The sequence below is a fragment of the Coturnix japonica genome, chromosome 11 (assembly GCF_054131305.1).
Source record: "Coturnix japonica strain WE chromosome 11, WE-NBRP24, whole genome shotgun sequence".
Classification (NCBI taxonomy): Eukaryota; Metazoa; Chordata; class Aves; order Galliformes; family Phasianidae; genus Coturnix; species Coturnix japonica.
Window position 1 is genome coordinate 10,747,225 of NC_140673.1, and position 22,277 is coordinate 10,769,501.

A 22,277-nucleotide genomic window follows, 5' to 3' on the forward strand; every position below is an offset into this window, starting at 1 on the left:
GCTGCTTTGTTTGCTTTCTTTAGGGTAGCATTCAGAAAGATCAAGCAGTATATATCACAGGCATTGTTGTTCTTAATTTGAAACCATCACTTTTGATATCTCTACTAGCATCTAAAACCTTGCCACAAAGAAAATCACCTGCTGACAGTACAGGAGCTCAATAACAAATTTCAAACCAGTTCTCAGCTTATCTTGTTTCACCTTGTTCATCTTGTACTTATGGAACAGAGCAGAGTTATGACAATTAAGTTATTTAATAGAGACAGCTATTTCAATTTGCACACTAGTATCATTCTACTGTTCAATAAACTACAGGCAGTGAAGTAGCTCAGTTTTAGTTGTATGTTTTAATTGAGTACAATTTACACACTTTATACGCTTCTATGTAAAGTGTCAAACTTGCTCAACAATAAAAATACAGCTCACTAAAACAGATGTCTGATCCTGCAGCTTCCCCAGTTCTTACTATCGGTTTTCTTTATTACTCTACATTAACTGGTAGATAAATTAAGCATGACATAAGTGTTAAAAAAATCCAGCTGTGTTGCAAAACGCTGCTGTAAGGCTAAATTTAAGTCCAAGTAGTTTCATAATCTATGTGCAGATATTTCTGAAGTCAGTAGGAATGCTATTCACTGGCAACCTAATTAAACTTCCAATAATGTCAGCAGGAAACTGATTGCAAAATGGCTCATTTTATAAACATAGCTACTTTTACAACTGACAAGGAGATGCACAGCCAATCAGATGCCACCTCCTTCACAAACACATCTTGAACTTGTGATGAAAATTGCCTCCAAGAACAAAACCCCAGTGATGTCCAAGGTCTGCCTTCAATCCTTAAGAAGAGGCACACTTGTTATAAACATAGCACAGATTTCCCCTTCTGCAAGTTTCACATCCACATAACTTCATGCCTTTAAGAGAAGCTACTCCCAATATATACATAAATTTACATCTACATCAAACCATCTTCTATGTACAATATTGGATGCTAGACTACATGTTTTTAAAACACAAGTGAAACACAGGACATGGAAAAAAGAAAATAGAGTTTGCATATCTTAAGACTACTACGTAGTCTTTACACCACAGTGCACATGAAGCAGTTATGTTCAATGTTCAGTATGTTAAGACTGGTGCCCACTGTAGAAGTTGCTCTAAAAACTGCATGGGCCATTGAAGTCTGGAAAAAAAAAACCTTACATTTCTAATTGGAAACACATCAGAGTGAAAAAGCCACTTACAATATCTCTCCTAAGTAGCAACAAACCCTAAGCTTACCAGTTCCATATGGTACTGACTGTAGTGCTCATAGCCAGTACAGTTTTGTCTTAACACAGCAGAGGTTCAAACCAAATACTGAATGTTTTACCTCACTCAGATATGCCACGCATAGGTGTTAGGAAATAAGTCACATGGTACTAACCCAACTGCCCACACAGATAGGTGAACTTGCGAGCAGACTTTCAAGGAGCTCTGTATTGCTTGCTCTTCTCAGCCTCTTTGCAGAATCTGTTCAGATCATCCAGTTTCTAATCCTGGAGCCATTTATTTATTTATTTTTTTCTGCTTGTTTTTATTTCCATCAAGATAACTGGCTAAATTTGAAGATAGTAAACCTAATACAGCACAGGCAGAAACATTAAAAACCTTTCAGGCTTCACAGTCTTCATATAAATTTAAGACAACCTTAAAAACCTCTGAAGGACACGTGGCTTCTGGATTCATTAAAATGAAGGTAACATCAAATGAAAAGCAAAACTAAAGAACAGGTAGACCATTTTACTTTTGTCAAGTCTTAAATGTAAAGTATATTAAAAAACATGGTTTTGGATTTCAAGAACGGAATATAAACATGTATTTTATATCCCAAAAAATCCATGCAGGTGTTACAATATTGGATCATTCTCTACATGAATTGGTATGCAACATTGTTAAATAGATACACAGGTACCATAAATCCGTACAAATACCATGATCTTCTGGCCTCATTTATACCGTGGCTCATGCAAATCTGTTCTTTGGTAAATTGAGTCAACTCATTTTCCACTCTGTTAGGAGGCCTTATTAGCCACTCATATCAGGAAATGACAACTCTAGACATAGTTTGGGCTACTTTTGTCACAAGAAAATAATGTTAGTGGTGATAGTACAGATATAAATTCAAAGAAGTTAATATTATTCTTCCTCGTGGTGACTGTTTCCAGGGGATAGAAAAAAAACCCAAACTCTGTCCCTTTCTATTCCACGTTCAGTCCAGGTAACACTTAGACTTGCAGGAAGGTATTTTGATAGATGGAAACATATACATGCACAATTCCAGCTTAAATAAAGAGACTTGTATGGAGGATGGAGATTTAGAATTACCGTGACCTGAAGGTATTTGTATTTAAGTTTTAAGATTCAGTAAAGTGGGACATCACAAATCCAAGTCAGTTTCTAGCATTTTCATCTTCCCTTTTTCCAAGACTGACAGAATATACATATACAGGTTGACATTTTGATATCCAAAACAATCTTCACTTTTCTCAGTTTGCAAGTCCTATCGACTAAAATGTAAATTCATCCACAACAAAATATTTTCAGTAAGTGAAACAATAAGCAAAGAAATCCAAAACTAAGCTCAGAAGCTAAGTGGTTTAGAAAGCCTCAGTAATAACTATGTGTGCGTTAGCGTGTCTATCATTTTTTTTATACATTATATATATAGACACATACACACATATATACACACACGTGCGCACATGCGCACAGGCACACACACGTCTGTAACCTGCAGTGAAGATCAATCTATTTTCTAATAAGGAACATAACACATTATTTAAAAATGTGCCTAATTTAACAAAACAGAGAAGAAACTGCTGCTATCAAAATATACAATTTGAATTGCAGACTAGAAGGCTAACAACATTAAAAAAATAGTTTTAAGCAAAACCCCTTTGCTTCTGAATAACAACAGGTATCAACCTGCCAGGAAGCATCCAAACCAGATTTTATAAAAAGTTTCAACTGTGACCCTTCTTCATTTGTAAAGTTATTGACACAACATATAGTGCGAGCTCTGGTCTCCAAACTGGAGTCTCTTTCATTGTTCTCAATCCACACTCCAGGAAATGAACGGTAGCTGAAGGATTCAGAATCTCAAATGAGATTTGTGCTTCACCATGTACCTAAAAAAAAAAAACAAAACCCAACAAACAAGTTGACTACTCTTTTGGTATTAATAGACATTGTGCTCTCAGGAACAATAAACAGACTTTGTTAAAACTCCACTCTTAGGGCATTAGCTAGTTGCTGAATAGATGAAATGCCTTATAATCCATCAAGCTCTATTAAACACAATATCTACCCCATTAGAAGACAGTCAGCTAAAACGTCTGCTTCAAAGAAAATTCATTCTGTCACATGGATTCTAGCATTTGATAACTGTTGCTAAAGATAACCCATTCAAGTTCATTCTAAGAATCTGAATATATAGTTGAGCTGAGACTTTTAAATAAGAAGGCACAGAAAGTTTGATGCTCAGAATCATTTAGACAACTCCCACAGGATTTTTCTTTTTGAAGTCCACTCAATCGTTCAAGCAGTTTGCCGTGCAATCAACATGAAAAGATTAAATGCTCATTAAATGCATGGACTTGTCTCTCCCTTCAATATTTCAACTGCTTAATGATAAAAAGTTTCTCTTCACAACATGAAAAAGATATTACAATGAACTTGGTATTCAAAGAAGGTTCAGAACCAGAGAGAAGCAGGCAGAAACAGCACCACTTTTCAGAGCTGCTGGTGCACTTCCATTCCTCAATTCTCGTGCAAGGCGTTGCTAAAGTAAGCAGAAGGTTCCAAAAATGCAAAGTGAAAACACTACACCTAAACTCAATGCACGTCATATCTTTTCTGACCTTTGTCTTCTACTTGGTGCTGTGGACTCAGAGGCATCAGAGTAAGATTATGCTTTGTGGCTATTATCTTGACAGTAGCTTCTCACCTTTACAAGAAGACTGTAATCTAGTAAGGTAGGGATAGGAAAGAGGAGAACTACAGCTCACAACTGCAGTTCAAATGAAGGGCTGGGGGAACAGCAGCAAACTGCACCATATGTAGGGTGATGTTTTCTGTTCCTTTGCCTCTGCCTAAAAGGATATGGGGAATCACTACTCTAAGTCCATGATCAGTAATCATCCTTCTTTGACATCCATGCATATTACCCTTTGAAGAGGCTTGTTCCTAATTTATACTGGAAATATAGTGGAATGTACGTTAAGAAGTCTAAAAAAATATTTAACACCTAAAGCATTGTTATGCCACTGAAGCTGTATATGGTACTCGTCACCTTAAGTTCATTCTTCCTACTCAACATCACAAAAGCACAAGCATAAGAGATTTTCAACATGAAACGTACCTGTCTAACGTTTCCCAGAAGCGTAGAAATACTGGCCTGTCCAAATGTCTTTTGTGGTAGCTTAGTTCTAACACTGTTACATCCCATTTCTGCACATTTGGATCCAGGCGTACTTCGTCATATTTGAGATGAAAAGCTTTAACTACAGAAAACAAGAAAACATTTGACATACAAACAAGAGGACTTTACAGTGCTTAATTATTATTCAAAGAGAATCTCCCCCTACTTCAGAATAAAATAAACAAGTCTTTCTCAAGAAAATCAGCTATTTAATATTGAACTCAATACAGTGGTCAGTGATCTCTGCCTGGCACTAACACCACACCACAGTTCTATGCAAAAGACCTATTTATAGCCAGTTTTATCTTTAATTTATATCTCTTTCTCAGGGCTAATTTTATCTTTCTAGATACATAAATCCCAGGAGAACAGTAGGAAACTCATTGCCAATTCATGAGTATTTTCTTTAGAAAGCCAGGATATTATTTCTGAAGATTCTGGAATCCCCCAAAACCTTTCAAAGAAATCCCACCATAACAAAACCAAAAACAACAACAAAAAAGCAAGCGATTTCTGACACCACTGGAAGGCTTAAGTCAATGCCAGTGTAACCCCTTAATGCCACATGAAGTATGCTGAGAAAGTCAGTAAATGCCAATTTCCTCTGATCTAATGCTAAGCTAATAACAGTAAAACATTATCAGTTCATTTCCTTTTGGGAAGGCTTGTCTCATGCAAATTATGTAAAGCCAGGCATTAGCAAGATGAGTCTTACATTTTTCTTGCCATTCTTTTTGCTTTCTGGACCAAATCATCATTTTGACATGATCCAGCATAAAGTACTTGAGACTTGTGCAATCCCTTCCTGATAATCAATTAATTGCACCATCTATCTTGAGTGTGCAACTCCTCAAAAACAATCATGCACCTAATCCCACGGAGGACTGAATCTTGGAGGCAGTGAATAAGGGAATAAGTACATGAGTTATTCATAAAACCTTTGTAGATGTTGATATGTTCATGTTTGTAAGCAAGGAAAATAATCTAACATGGGAACAAGATGTACATTGGTGGGAACTAACTACTGAAAGAAAGAACAAGAAATATCATTCTTGAAAAAAAAAGAAAACCCTAAGTATTTGTATACCTCCAGTCTGAACTATGCAAGCTATGATTTGGATTTACTTTTTGGTATAAAGTAATTCAAGACAATTCCCATGGTCCTCTACATCCACATCAGTCTCTTCTATTAAGCTCTCCCATGGTATGCTTTTCATGTTGATTATAAGAGTCTTTCACTTCCTCCTTGTTCATTCCCTCATTCAGTTTTCCTGCTCACACATATATCCTTTGCCTTCTGGACTATTCTCCTCCATCCTACCCCAAACCAGCATTCTTCCCAGTTTCAATTTCATCTTCCAAATGAAGTAGACTCACACAAAACCTGACTGGACATGTCTCCTCACCATACTGACTGAAAGATAACAGACTGAATTATTGGGTTTTTTTTTCCTTACTTCTGAATTTTGAGTTTTTTTGTTTGTTAAATCTGCAGGTTCAGAAAACAGCACACACTGAAAAAAAGGCCTATTTTCTAAGGCAACTTCACAATTAAAAAATAGCAGAACAGAGGCTTACAGTTCCTTTACATGTTACAGTACACATTGCAAATAGAAGAGAGAACTGTGCAGTGTAAGTGCACTGCATATACCAAAGCATACATACATAACAGTGCTAATAGAAAAAACTTCAGATCTACGCAGTGGAAGCATATAATTCACATACTGGAAGTACCTACATCTTATTAGACATTCAAGTTTTTGTCAAGACACCACAGCATACTTGTAAAACTTCCTTACTAAAATACTAGCTGGTTATTCCTCTCTTCAAACACATATGTAATCACAAGAGAGTTTGTAAACCTGTTTTTCTACATGGCATATATGTGGTCTTTTTGCACACTTAAAAGGCTTGGAAAATCAATTTACTTTTCAAAACAATAGCTGTTTCCATGAGCTTTCATAAAACAGAAAAGTTGCACAGGTCAACTTCATATTTGGGTATTCACACAGGTAGCATGACCATGTTTTCTAAACTGCCCCATTACAACAGTACTCAGGCAGCACTTCACCATGTGGCAGGCATACTGCTAAACAAGAAACAGAACAACAGAAAGTAAAATACAAATGACAACAACAGCCTTACTCTTAGCAAAGATATCAACAGGTGATCCATCAGGCAAGAGCCACGGCCAGCCTTTGAACTGCCAAGCAGGACCCTGTACAAACACTGCTACCACACGATCCCTGTGAACATAATAGATGGATGTTGAGAAATACATTTTCTTAATCACGAAACCTATCTTAACATAGTTTGTTGGTTCTGTTTCTTTTTAAAGCAACAGCAATCAAGTCCATGTAACAATTGCATCTTCCGTACAACCACTCTTTCTCTATTACAAAGTAAGTGAAAAAGAAAAGTTACATGAATTACCTTTCAGCTCTGCTCTCTGCAGATTCATTTATCTCAATAGTGTTTATTTCTGGCCATTATTCTTTGGTTTTTCAAAGTTCTCTAACAGTTCAGCGATAATCCTCTATGAATAACAGTGTAAACTGACTGAGATGTAGCAATTTAAAAGCCATCATTTTGCATACTGTTAACTTCTATACTAAAATCTTATTACAAGAGACAGTGCTGAATTCCTTCTTCCAGTTAAATAGTCAGTCATATGTTGTGAGGCTACGTAACCATTAACTGCTGTTTGTGAAAATAAATTTGTTGTTAAGATGAAGCTTTTATATTAATTACATTTTCTAAGAAGCCTTTCAGAATGCACATCCTGCCACATATGGTCTGCTTTCTTGAACACTTGCATTATCCAAGCATGGTTCCTATCTACTGTAACAAATTACTGCATATCTAACCCAATTCTCAACTTTAGTTTACTGAATCACAAATTGCAAAGAATAAACAAGAGTTGTGTGTGTGCTTGACTTTTTGGTGGTGGGTTTCCTTCTTTTTAAGGGGAAGGAGGGGGTATGAACTTGGAGACAATCCTAAAGCTTAACATTTAAGAGCACGTTGAAGCTTTTGTAATGGGTAGCTGAAAAGTCACAGCAACATTTCCACACATCCAGATACTAATATTTGATGGTACCTTGGATAAACTAAAAAAAAAAAAAAACCAAACACTTCCAAAAGCAGGGCACTTGATCTCTTTGGTCAGAAGTATTTTAAGGTTTGAGCATTAAACATCGTGAATGCTATCTGATATCAGAATTTCAAAACCACTGGCTGCTGATTAAGTGTTCTCTGCATCAAGAACTTGAATTCAGAACAGAACCTCTTGAATAAATAATCCTCCCCATTAAAATCTACTTTGGAGGTTCAAAAAACCAATCAGCAAAGATGTCCTGCACACCTAATATCCTTAAGCCCACGAGGAAGTAGCAGAAATGTTTACTATTTCATTGCATCACAGATATAGAATAAATACAACATATGTTATAAATGTGTTTCATTCAAAGGGAAACACATTTTTGTACTATCAAAGAATGGGCTTATGAACAAAATCTTTCTGCAGCTTTTTTTTTTTTTTAAACAGGAAAAGTTATTTCTGATTCCCTTTCTGCAGCTGAGGTTCTCCCTTCAGAACTCAGCTCCCATCATGTAATTCAGTTCAATCTATGTGATTCACTACTGAACCCATGGTTCATTTCTTTTGACTGCTGGAAAAGAAAAATTACAGTATCAGATGCTGAAGATGTCTGCAAAAATGCAGTTTCCCTATAGACTCTCAAGTCAGAAAGAAGATGAGAAAGGATTTTTGCCTTGCATCATACTTCAATGACTTGCATGCTACAGTATCAGAAACTGGAAAAGTCATATCAACATTTCTACTTGAATTTCTGGAATATTTCAGACAAACTGAACATAATTGTGCTGCTCATACCATTAAAATGTAAAACGCTATTTCAGTTGCATATCATTTAACCTGGATACGAGAATCCCTTAGAATCAACAGACAAATCCATTCTTCTAATCCCATCTTTATTTTTTATGCAACTTAATATAATTTTATTGGTTCCTTTCAAGTTCTGCACTCTCCCAATGAAGAAGTTTAGTAAAGAGGAAATCTATCTTACCAGTCTTGAGGCATTAGTTTCAGAGGTTGGTCTACTACTCGGTAGGGTACAGTCACACTGACTGTAGTTCCCCCAGGTTGCATCTGGTCCTTCCTTCTCTGTATTAGAGTTTCATTCTCTCGTTGACAGCCTTGTTTCTTCTTTTCATCTGATGGTACAAACCTTGGGGAATAAAGAAACTGTCAGTAGACAAAAGTACTTCAACAGAACAGGGAACATAACAACTTGAGCAGATCCTTGTATTATTGCAGTCACTGAAGCCACCTCACTTTCACTATGCTACACCTCCACGACTCCATTTGGTACATCAAGATGAAGTTTCATAAGCACTTACAATAAAACCAGTTGTACTCAAAGGTCTTCTACCCCTCAAAACTACAACCATCATATGTTGATGACATCTCTTGCCTACCTAACCCAATACATTAACAGATGAAAAGCCAAATCACAGCCTGCTGAATGACATTAACCAATTCTTTTCAGGTATCAAAGACTACATAGGGAAGCTCATGCATTAAGAAAATGATTACTTGCTAGAGCACATTTTGTAGCTCTTGTCCTCAGGGAATTCAAACATACACATCACAATTATGCTTTCCACCGAATGCTGTGATTTTGGATCAAAAACATTCAGGGGACAGTTTTCTGGTGAGTTTTTCCTTCTCTTTTTTAAATTATTACTTATTAATTTTATGACAGTGATTTCACACTATTAGATGATTCATCTGATGTATGATACTACAATTACGATTTCTTTTCTTCCCTTTTATTTTAAATAGCTTCTTTGACAGATCAATTATGTTTGCAAAATAAGGACAATGTGATCCTTATGTCTCCATCTCTGTAAAAAAAAAAACAAGTGCTTCAGATTCAACCCTTGATTTTTCTACCTCCATTTAAAGAGTCTCCTCTATATAACAGTAATAAAACAAAATACACACAGCAATTCCCAAAATTGTGAGATTAACGTAAGGCTCTTGATGAATCTCAGTGGAATTGTAACAAGGAAGGGTAAAATATCTTGCACTTCAAAGAAGTGCAACTACATGACAGCAAAGTTTGCTGATGTGACCCAGTATCACCTCCCAGGCCAGCAAAGGACTAAGGAGAGCATGAGCTCAGAACTATCTTCTCTCCCCTAATGTTCTATTCAGAACCCTCAGTTGCACTCCTAATATTGTTTGCTTCTGACATTTTGTTTGCGAACTTCTGACTAAAAGAAGCAGCATATTTAACTGTAAAAGGTATCAGGAGTATTGGTGCTATATTTTAAACACACAGTACTATATTGTCGACATTTCTCTTCATTATAGAACAGATGGTGCATACTAAAAGATTACTGCATTTAAGGGTACGCTGTTTGAACCATTTCTAAAGGTATTCTCTTCGATCCATTCCAACTTCAGTTCTAAAAACAACTTGAATAAGCTTAAACATTAGGTAGACTGCATTTCAAATTACTAGGAAAAGAGAGAAAGGAAGTCAACTAAAAGGAATATTCATTATTCACTTGAAAATTCTTCCTTATGCTAACGTAAGAGGCATTTCATGGGGGAATAAGGTTAAGTGTTACAGACGTAATATCATTGTTTAAACCAGCATGTGGAAACTGCCATGTAAAAACCTGCTAGCAAAAATACTTTACTTTCCTTACTAGAAAAGATGACAAACAGATGAACCTCTTCTATACTATTCAGGATTTAACATTACTTCACAAACAGATTGGCACAATCAATTTTTGAAGTATGCATCTCCAAATGCATAGCACTATACTGGAAAATTATCAAAAAACATTACCAGTAACTGACCTGAGCACTGGAGTTATCTACCACTGAAAGGACAAAAACAGCATGGCAGCTGTTACAGGATGAACTACAGATTATCTGTCTACCTACACACTGCACATAGCTCTGCACTGAAACATCCAACACAGGTTTACTTCGGACAACTCCACCAAGCATGCTAATTTAAAAACTCAGTGGTGAAAAGCAGCTTTAATCATGAATGTGCCCAAAAGTCTGCCTTGACAACATGTTGAAAGTTTTGTTTTGCCAACACTAAATAATAGGAAACTGCTCCAGCTGGATGCATTTAAGTCTATGGGGCCCAGTGGGATTCATCGCAGGGTACTAATAGCTGAACCATTTCATTGTAAGAACTCTCTCAATTACTTTTCAACAGTCCTTGGGATTTGGAGAGTCCAGTGGACCAGAGGCTGGTAAATGTAGCCCCAGTTTTCAAGAAGGGCAAGAAAGAAGACCCTAGTGATAACAGGCTTATCGGTCTCATTTGAACATAGTCTCATTTGGAAAAAATTATCTGAGAGTTATTGGAAAACACCTGAAAGCTGAAGAAGTCAGCAGTGATAGCCATTGTGGGTTCACAAGGGGAAGGGCCTGCTTAAGAACTTTATCATCTTCTATGACGAGGTTACCTGCCCAGCTGACCAAGAGAAGGCCAGTAGGTACCATCACCTGGATTTCAACTAAGCTGTTGATAACTGCTTCTCATAATATAGCATACACATAGATAAAAAACACAATGCGATGGGTGAACACTTCTCCAGCAGATTGGAAGAGTATAGGAAATGGGGTTACATCAGGCTGGAGGCCAGTCTCCATTTTAGGGCCAGTTATGTTTAGTGTTTTCAAAAGTGATCTGAACGTAGAACTTGAGTATATACTAAATGTGCAGATGATAATAAATTGGGAGTAGCTGCTGACACTTTTGAGGCACCCTGCAGAAGCCTTGACAGATTAGAGGGTGGGCAATCACCAATCACATGAAATTTAGGATGCTCTATGCTTCCAAACTTAGTAGAAGAGGTAAAAATGAGAATAATAAACCTAATCACCTCTGTCACATGAGACAAACATGGATGAAAAGAAGCAATATTGCCATTCTACAAATTTAGCAATTTCAACACCGTAAGTCACATCCGAGACATTCCAAAATTGGCTGATAAACCTATTTTCTATCTTACTTCTAGTTTTTAATGTTTAAGAATTCATCTTTTATTGACAGTTGTTCTCCACCTCAAGGAGAGTTAAAAACTGCATTATGTAACTGAGGCCCAACCAAATGGCATCTTAATCCTGCATATTCCAGGATATAAACCCCCTCATTTTATTTGCTACATAAATCTTGTGGTTTTGAACACATCGCCAAGACAGAACAAACAGCTTATCTGTATGATTTGATGACAAAAAAATCAATGAAATATACTGTTCCAACAAAATGGAAGAGTAAAAAAGGTGCCTATTGTAAAGAAAGCATTGAAATGATTACATACATGTACGCACAGAATAAAGGCATAACGTACAACTTAAAAGAAGGTTATGAAATACACGCTTGTCTCTCAAGGACTCTGGAGCAAAGCTGTCACAGATTAAGCATACATAACAAAAGAGAATCATAAATAGCTGTATGAAAGAAACCTGAATCTCAGCATTACAGAAAACAGCAAAAATATCATATTTTATTGGGATTTCTTTGCCACAATACTCTACCTAGTGGTGACATATTTTTTACTTGACCCCTTTTCCATCATTTCTCAGTATGATAGAAACGTACCGGAAACCTGACTGCACAGTAGCATACATTTTCATTTCTTCTATGTTTTACTGTTCTCTAGTCAAGGAAAATTTAACATCCCATCTCTATTTAGAACTCAGCTTCATATCTCTTCCAGGAAATTAATAATGCTCAATTCTCTCACTGCTAATTGCCAAAGTGAGCATTCACATCATCACTGGTGCATTCCTTCACAGAGCAGGTCACTTTACTCTGGTAATAGGCAAGCAATTGAACAGGACCAAATGACAGAAGATAACTGGAAGACTTCTAAACTTAACTGCCAGATCTGCTTGCATCTAGGCTCTGAACTCACATCGGTTGCTAACATTAACTTAAACACTTTCACTCAGGTCAGGTCAACACTTTCCGTCTCACAATTTCGGCACACTATAAATACATGAACAGAGAATAAGGCAACTCCAACACTGGACAATAACTGACTCTATCATAACACACATTTATTTGAGGCCTATTTTTACAACTCTCTCAAAATTTCATACTCAATTACAGAGCCAAAAGCCTTACACACGTACCTTCACAAGAGAATAAATCATTTTTTGTACTGCACAATCCTTTAGACAGTTTGCTCAATATTAAAGTTGGATAAATCTCAGTGAAATTTCAGGCCATATAGATCAGTAAAAGGAACTGCACTTGAACAAGAATTTCCCAGGCTTCATTTGCCACATCATTTTTAGCTGTCCAAAACTACAGATACTGAAAATTAAAGCCTTTTCTTGTTGCTACGACAAAGGGTCAAACGATAAACTTTCAGAGCTTGTTAGACATACCCAGACTTTTTAGCTCTTCATTTTATTTCCTGTGTAATCTGCTTCCTTATCAAATAAATACATGTAACTACAGTTAAACATAAGAGAAGAATCTTGGATGTTTCTGTGTGGGCAACTTCCTTTTATTTTATTTTTAATTATTCTACAATTTGCAGTAAATAACATTTGTCTTCCAAATCTCCGCTTTCCTATCACACATAGCTGAAAGTGGTGAAAGAGTTATAGCAGGTGGAGAATCAGGGCAGAAATCATACAACTATTTCCCTTGGAAAATCATCACACATACATACATATATATATACATATATATATAGATAGATAGATAGATATAGAGATATATATCTACATCAAGGCTAGTTTCACACTGTGTGTATCTGAGTAGTAGGAACAAACCCTGCAGCCCTTCCTAAACAAACTAATTCAATTGGAATACAAAAACTGCAGGCCAGATGGCACACTGTCTAGCTAAGTGCTGGAACTGCCACAGTGAAACCAATATTTTGTTCTTCTGAGTTCTGCTATTGCACTTCTCGTTCGTTAACACTCTCTGCTTCCTTGTTTTGCTTTTGATACCTGTTAAGTATGTGAGCATCATCCTTTGTTCCCTTAAACTTCATTTTTGGTGTTGCTTTCTCTTCCTTGCATCAAGTTCTTCTCACTCTAATGGTCAGTCCTCCCTGCAGGAGTTTTGTTGAACCCTAACCATAATTGTGCCCCCAAAAGCTGAAAACAATGAAGGTTTCCCAACACAGACAAACTCAAATGTGATAAACACAGGCTATATTCCATTGCAGCTATTCATCTGCCAGAAAGTTGTCAAGTGTAAAGACAGAGCTTTGTTTCTTAAACTAAGTACCCACATAATCAAACATCCTGTCAACATAGTTATATCAGCCCAGTATCTGCTTGCACATTAAATTATAACATTAAAAGCAAACCTCTCAGATTAAGTATTTCAGAAGACACGCTAGGAGTCCAGTATGCCTACCAGACCTGTGATGAAACGTGGCATCTAGAAACTGGAAATAGCTGGAGATCAGAAGGCACTTAGTACCTCACAAAGCTGTTTTGGAACGTTCTAAGTTGACTCCAGTAAAAACTTAAAACTGCAGTAAGGACAGTTTATTTCTCAAAAGTAAGCGTATGAAGTCTCACTGCAGGATAAAGGTGAAGGTGGAAGAAGAGCTCTCCAGTTTTTAAACAGACTATCATTGCAAAGAGAATCTATAATTGCATACTTCCGTGAAAATGATTGTTTCAGAAATGATCCGGTACTAACAGACAGGTAACTGTAAACACTAAAGTCTCTCGAACACGCTGTTTATAAAAAGCCATAATACCAACTTTTACCCCTCCACTAAGGAAGCAGATTGTCACGTTGACTGCACTTGGCCACAACTAATTAAATTTCTGGATTCAGTAGGCTTAGTTAAGCAACAGTAGCTGTTACTTTACTGTCATAACCTAGCAAACTACACTGGAACAAACAGATTTTAGCAACTCATTAATACACATCCCTGAATACAGCTTATAATTATTTTTGCTGTATGTGAACTATAAAGAAGAATGCCTATCACTTCAGCAGAGTCATTTCTTATTCAATAATCTTTGCTAAACAAAAAATAGAAAAAGAAAAATAAGACAGTCTCCATTTTTTTCACGCCAATGAAAGCGTAATTTCAAAGACATTGCAGTGATAGTGGCAAAGAAAAACTGAGCAGACCTGTCCAACCATTCATTGTCCTTGACAGTAAGTGATCCCAGCATACGAACACTGGCTATGATCTGAGCTAGCAATTTTTAGTGATCTACTCTTATTTTATACCTGCATACACTGTGCTTGGTATATCATTTAACTTCATCTCCTTCTAATGTTTAATTCTTACCCCTTAATTTCACTACTGCTGTCAAGCAACTTGTTCACAACCAGCACAAGCTTTCTAATCCTTTCTTCATGGTTTGTTTTGTTTTTTGTTTTAAGAATCTTCCCATTTTTCAAATTCATCCCAACTGTCACTCAGACCAGGGCTATGTTCTACTCATGAAAAAAAAAAAAAATCCCACTTTTCTACCTCTCTTTTTCAATCTTAACTGCAGTCTCTCCCTAACCTACCACTGTACACAATGATTTAGACTCTATAAATGGCAGCACTCATTTGCACCTGGTCTTACTGCTACCCTTCCTTTGTCACAAGTTGCTCTATAGGCTTTTACTTACAATTACTGTGCTGAATAAAAGTCCCATTATTACTGAACTTATAGTAAACATCATTCATCCTCAGGTATATCTTAAGTGCCTATCAATGTGAGAACCCAATCCTTTCTGACCAGGGTCTACCAGATATTCCAAAACAGAAGAGTTGTATTTAATATTTCATTTACATATATGAACATATGTTTGACATTTTATGGAATTTTAATTGAACAGAGCAATAGAGCAGTACACTGAAATAAAAATATACGTGTGATACAGCAACTGCAATACTGACTTAGGTGACTATGTAGATGGATTCCCATTAAGAGTCACAACCTGATAACTGCCACAGCACTGGGCGTTCCTAGACACTGGGATAGAATATATGTGCTGAAGAAATCTCAGGCTTGTTCTAAGTTGATTTTCTCACTTGTTCAGCTTTTATATTCCATGTTAGGTTAGGCAACATACATAGCCTCCCCCTGGTGGCCTAGCTCTCTCACGAAGTTAGTATCACCTATTGATCACCTCAGAGAAAGCCATTAACACAGCTGGCTCATCTGCTCAGCTAATACAGGCACTGATCTAAACCAAAAGCCACTCTCTGCACCCCTTTTCCTATACAATAGCTGTGGCTATTTCCCACATTCTCTTCTGAGCTGCATGAACACATCGTCCTTTCCCATGTTCTCTGAGCCTTCTTCCATGGCATTCACTCTTCAGTCACACACACATGCATGTGCATTACGTAAAAGAAAACCACAATTGTCATTTGAACTGCAAGATCTTCTCCATCTTGATTTGGCTCACAGGTCACAACTGTGTAAATATTCCGAAATAAAGTTTTGGCATTTTTATCACTACTTGGTTTTTTATAATTTAGTCTGTAAACCTAGTTTGTCATAGGAGACAGTAGATACTTCCCCTTGATTACTTATTAATTTGGTACAGATACCTTTATATCTGAAAACAACTGTTATACAGTATGTTCTAATCAGCTACTTACTTCAGATCTTGCAGAAGGTCCTTTGCGTTAAGCATTGTTATTAAAGAGGTCGTGGCTGCTGGAATAATGATTATGGGAGTTCGAGATCCTGTAGAGATAATTAAGTTGTATTTCTTGGTTTACTTTTTTTTTTTAATTAGAGGAACTGTACATAAAACCAAAACTCTTGTTTAATGGACCACAATTATAGACAAATACTCAGGGAAAACCATTTTATCTAAATTGAAGGTCTTCATTCACCAAATAAAACGTACTCCTCTAACAGGAGTCTCCAGGAGTCTGTAAGTAATGGTAACACCATGTTTAGCAAAACACAGCTCTGCTTGCTTGTGGATCCAGCAAAAGAAAGAGTGGGCGCAATTCACACAAAAACAAAAAGGGCCGTGTAACCAGAAATGACTCACCTTTTTTCTGGTTTGGAGGTGGTCTTGCTTGAGAAACTGAGAAAAAAGTAAAATACATGACAGAATGACTAATATATAATACAAATGCTGCAACTCAAAACATTTCAATATTTATCCCACACTTCAATGTTTTCAGCCGCAGGAGTCACACTACAGTCACTAGATTGTTTTCAGAATGCAAAACACAAAGTTTAAGAAGGGCTTTTTAATTGGGGTCCCAGTATTCAGAAGATAAACAGTTTTGACCTAATACAGATGCAAGTGTAACTGAGTCAATCTCTTCTACTTTTAAAACAACCAGTCATCCTTCTCCATCCACCTCAAGAACAAAGGACATGATAGTGTCAAAACGTTGCCAGCGATGTGCAAGCAAGTTGCTTAAGGATCCCAAGCTCAACTGTGCTCCGCCAACAGGAGTAATGTTTCACAAGATCATCTTCACAGATCTTCACCTTTTCATTAGTAGTAGTGGTAGATGAAGCCCACAGGATATAGCTACCCTTAACATACACAGAACTTCCAATAAGCTTGACATTTTAGTCCTATTCAAGTTAGTTTTGGATTGCAATTTTAACCCCTCAATTGAGCTTCCCCCCCATAAAATGTTTCCATTTTAGTCATTCCAAGTTTTGCAGCTTGGAATCTCTTCAATAGCAGAGATGCTTCAGCCTGAAGTCAGCAGCAAAGCATGTGTGCTTCTTCACTTGGGTGCTGTTAACTAAATAACCTGGCTTCTCCAAATAAATGCTTTAGTTTCAAACACTTTTCAGGAGTCCTAACCTTAAAAAAATAAAAGAACTCTTACCCCAATTCACAAAACTAGAAAATGGTGAGTAGTAGAAGAATTGATGAAGATTGTGTATATCAACTCTCAACTGCTACTATGTATAACAACATTTCATTAATTGACTTCCAATTTCATAACACCAATTTGCTCATGTTTATTTATGACCAACTGTTCCAGAAACTGGCTAGAATACCATAAACATTCACAAAAGAAGTTGCCATTGTTGAAATATTGAGACCATATCCTCAATTATCTTTTCCCAACACTATCAAATGCTGAGATATAATTGGTGATACTGTCTTGAACTACTTAAACTTTATGTACTCATTATTAGTATTATATTTTTCAAAGTAATTATGTCCTCATTGTAAAAAAAGTTGTAAATCTGATATATAGTTGTTCAAGAGAGTATTCTAGAACTGTTTTTGGACAATTCAGCTAATTCTTCCATATGCAATGAATCAACCTCATAAATACTGCACGTTTTCAATACTTGGATCACTGTTACCGCCCTCTTTCCTGAGGGGAGTATCTCCAAATTCCCCTAGAACTGGGCAGGAGAAATTCTTATCTGAAATATATTATCTTCAGATACCTCTTTTTTTAATTCTATTTTCAAGTTGCAGTATGGAGGCAAGCTAACAGATCAGAGCAGCCACAGAGAAAGGCAATATCAGTATAATTATTAAAATGCATTTCTACCAGCGAATGCACATGAAACTACAACTCGCAGTAGGGTCCTGTGACAATCCAGTCACGCTTCTGCTCTTGCTTCTTCTACCCTTTTCATACTGCTGTCTGTCAACTCCATTTACATTATTATGCTCAACAGGGCCAGCAAGATATGTATGACAGGTAGTATGACCTTTCTGGTACCCAAATAAGCAAACAGAATCATAGTATCTGTGCACAACACCATTTAGGAATGCTGAAAACATTCAGTGTTAGTATCATTTTAGGGAATTTGTCTTATCACATTATTGAATTATATCATTAAATCCTACTAATAAACCTTAGGGAGTGGCCAAGGCACACAGTCAAAGCACTGTCTAAACAACACAAGCTCTAGCATGATTTATAGAAAAAGAAACAGCATCCATTTGAAAAGGAAGCTTAAATTTAAAAACAAAATTAATGCCAAGAAAGCTACCAAACCAATACCAAATTACCCCTCCCAAACACATTTATAACAACTACAAGTGACTTTTTCTTTAATAGTAGCCTTCCTTCCACCATAACACAAAGTCTGTTTGTACACTTAAACTCATCTCAAATCTCTCTCTCATTAGAGCACACCAAAATACCTACATCGTTCTAACTCTGAATTTGAGATTCAGTTTCATGTACAAAACTGAAGTCCACTAATCCATGAATTGAAAATCCAGCTGAAGAGTCTAGCTCTACTGTAATCAGATGTTAAGATGCATCAACAAGTAATGGTAATACATTAAATGATAATGCATTCAGATAACATATCTGATATATTACTTTAAGAAATAATACATCTCTTTCTGAGACTTATTTTTCTGCTTACGTTGTTTGTCCTTGAGATATTAACCAGCTCTTGCTATATATTTCAGTATTTCTTTGTGAACTATTAGACTTATAAGCAAGAAGTTTGTCACTCAGCTTTCCCATTTCACTATCACATCCTTTCAAGGGGATGACTGGGCAAACAGTGAACTGAATGAGCACAAGCACCAGATCGTTACAATTCTCCAACTACGAGGATAACTTTAACCAATAAGTCATCTGTTCTTTCCAATATACATGCAATTAAAGGCCACAAAGCCAACCCTCACTTCATTCTCGTGCTAAACAAAATTTTAGGTACAACTCTTCTGGAGCTCATACTTACTTGGAATAAAAGCATAAATGAAAGGATGTCAGCCTACCTGGTCGTGGTACAGGCTGTGCTGCTGGTGTTTGTGTTTTTCGAGCAGAAGCACCTTCCTTTAAAGAAGACAGAAGAGGTAACATTAACCGCTGGCCATCTTGTCAGGTACAGTATTTTTCCACTAACACAGAGTTACAGAGGATATAACACAAAAAAAGAGAGCAATGTATTCCCATTATAAGAGAGGAAGAAAATACTGAACATACTCAAAATCGTTCATAGATCTTGTTTTAGATGTGGAGAAGAGACAACCTTGTAAACTTTTATAGGTTTACCTTTTAACCATCAGATGCTAAAACAACTTTTTAATACATTCACAGAATTATTTCCCATTTATAGTACTATTACATTTCAGACACGATCGCTTCTCACATAGAGTTTGCACGTAGCTATAAGGAATTGGCTAAAGAAATTTTTAAACAAGATACGCATATACTCTGAGATAGAAAACGAGAATCAAGGAATGGCAACGCATTCCTGCCATCAAGAGTTTTACTGACCACAAATAGCACTCTCATGATAATTGGTTCTGCTCATGCCTTATCCAATTACCTTAATGTAACAAACAAAAGACCTGTACAGCTATTTATTCTTGTTAACTCTGCAGTTAGTGCACCACATAAGAGAAAAGTGAAATCACATATCTGGATGCAAAGCAACATAAAATTCTTGCAAGAACAATTCTGCTCTTGTATACTTCTTTCAAATCTCACCTGAATAAAACATATTGTTAAAAAAAAAAACAAAAACACACAAAGGCTGTGTACATTCCAGCCACTGCAATATGGGAGGCTGACAGAAAACCCTTAAAATGCATCCTTGCTTTCACGTTACCTGAATTGTCATAGAAAAAAAACTGTTTCAAGTGACTCCAGTATGGCACACTTATATCTATGTAGACTTACAGTATGTTCTGTAATTCAGAATTTGAAAACCTAATAAGCAGGAGGCGACACACAAGGAACTTCAAGTTTCATGACTAAACTAACACAAGAGCTGCTTTGCAATATCCACCATGAAGGTTAGAACTCAATCTTTCGTACTCAGCAACCTCCTAATTATCTTCTGCATAAGGACTTAACCCTCACTGGCTAAAAAAAAAAAAAAAAAAGATGAATCCTAATTTTTTGCTGTCCTCTTTTCTGATTATTAAAATACCAACACCTATGTAGGACACCTGAGTCAGTACCTGTTATTTTAAGACCTACCGTTATAATATCCAAAGAAAGGTATTTTTGCCACTGTCCCTTCACAGTAATTACTCAGAAAATGATAAAAATCGAAACACCGCATTCTAAAGGAAGAACATCAGCAAAAGCTACCTATGAGAGAGGCCTTGCAACTGAGAACCGACTGCTATTTAAATCTATATCACCTTACTTTCAGCCAAGAAAATGGAAATTTTGCATCTGTTTCTAGAGAAAAATAGCACTTTCTACGTGAAAAGGCTGCTCCTGCAGAGCACTGATTACACATTTTGAAGACATACCAAGAATTCTCCCATGACATTTCTTTGAAGTCAGAGCAACACAAAATGGAAAGAAAACCTGCAAGCTACCAAAACATCACTTCCCATAATGTTACGTTTCATATTTCTAAATCCAACTTAGTTTGTTTGCACATTTAACTATTGCAGGCTGTAGTCCCACATGCCCACTTGCCTTTCCTCCCCCAGAGTCTCTGCTGCAACTTCTCTGCCTCCCCTTTCACCAACTTAGTGTCTGCAATAAACAGACCTGCAGGTCCTACTTTGAAGGGTAGGAAACACGAGTTGTGTCAAAGACAGTTGAGTTTTCCTGCAGCCTTGCAGAGAATCATAATCACAAAGTCTTGCACTAGTTCCCATATGAGCTGTGTTGCACCAGACCATGTGTAGTCCCATCTAATGAAATAAGTTACAATCTTTTATTTTCCTCCCCATATTTTTTTTCTGAATTACCATCTCTAAAGCCAGCGATGGAAACAACAGCACAGAAGCCTAAAAGGATAAAGTGGGGCTTTAAGAACACAACTGAAATAAATACAACCACAAATGTATCGTGAAAGTGTCTGATTAATGGCGGGACACGCAGCCATTTAGATGAGTAGACACTAAACACATCTACCAACTCTACGTCTGTGACCTTTGTTTGTATGAACCATTTCTGCAGGATCAATAAATGACAGAGGTCATAACTTCTAGTTTTGTAAATCACTGGCTCAGTCTGATAATTTCATGGACAAACCTCAGCTTACAGCTCCTGATGTCTTCTTAGCACAGACACTGAGCAGTTCCCACCTATTGGAGCTGCAACATCCTTCCTTTGCAACTGATTTTACAACATCGCTGCACCTTATTACCCTAAGTGGCCTAATCACCATCTTCTAACATTTAAAACCACAGACAATGCAGTTGTAGAGGCTAGTACTTAATCCTATACTTTGTATGCTTTTCTTCTTAAAAATCATTTATTAAGATAAGACAGAAGTACATAACACTGACAGCTGACAGGAGAAAGATCAAATGCTTCCTATGAGGAAGTCATCAGCTTCCATTACACACTGTCCTGAAAACAAAGATTATTGGAGTTTAAATACTATATGAAAGCTTTCCAAGAGCATTTATATGAAGGTATAGGTTTTTCCCATGACAAAGCATAGATTTACGATACATATTCCATTTACAGGGCAAATACAAGCTCAGAGACCTACACACTATGGTTACTCTCAGAGCAGAAAAAAAAGAGTTGACAGAGAAAGTATCGTAGTGGGTTCTTTAACCACACATGGCATGTGCAGCTGTTAATTTATGGCCTGTTAGCTATTCTGAGGCAGCTTCTCATTTACATACTCTATGTATATACAGCAGCTTATTTCCCAGTGAGTGCACAGAAAGATTTCACATTACTAATGTGGAGTTTTAATGTAAAAGTTACTTCTAAGTAACTTCACACTGCAAATTCCAACTCTAATTAGGGCAGCTTTTGTTTGTGCAGCTGTACCCTGAGCAGCAGAAGTCACTGTTTTGCTATTTAAAGAGCATTCAATTCGAAGTTTCCGAACACTTCACAGTTTTGCTCAAAGACAACA

At 36.7% G+C, this 22,277-nt stretch overlaps 1 protein-coding gene across 1 annotated transcript in view; it reads right to left on the reverse strand.

Moving 5' to 3' along the window:
* Positions 1 to 328: 328 nt before the first annotated feature.
* Positions 329 to 22,277, reverse strand: part of CDC73 (cell division cycle 73) — a 96,301-nt gene continuing 74,352 nt past the window's right edge. The window contains exons 11-17 of the mRNA XM_015869437.3: positions 19,207 to 19,264; positions 16,525 to 16,560; positions 16,121 to 16,208; positions 8,554 to 8,715; positions 6,611 to 6,711; positions 4,406 to 4,547; positions 329 to 3,173 (exon numbers count right to left, since the gene is read on the reverse strand). Of these exons, the coding sequence (XP_015724923.1) occupies positions 3,137 to 3,173; positions 4,406 to 4,547; positions 6,611 to 6,711; positions 8,554 to 8,715; positions 16,121 to 16,208; positions 16,525 to 16,560; positions 19,207 to 19,264 (624 nt within the window). The 3' untranslated portion in view covers positions 329 to 3,136. The remainder of the gene's footprint in view (positions 3,174 to 4,405; positions 4,548 to 6,610; positions 6,712 to 8,553; positions 8,716 to 16,120; positions 16,209 to 16,524; positions 16,561 to 19,206; positions 19,265 to 22,277) is intronic.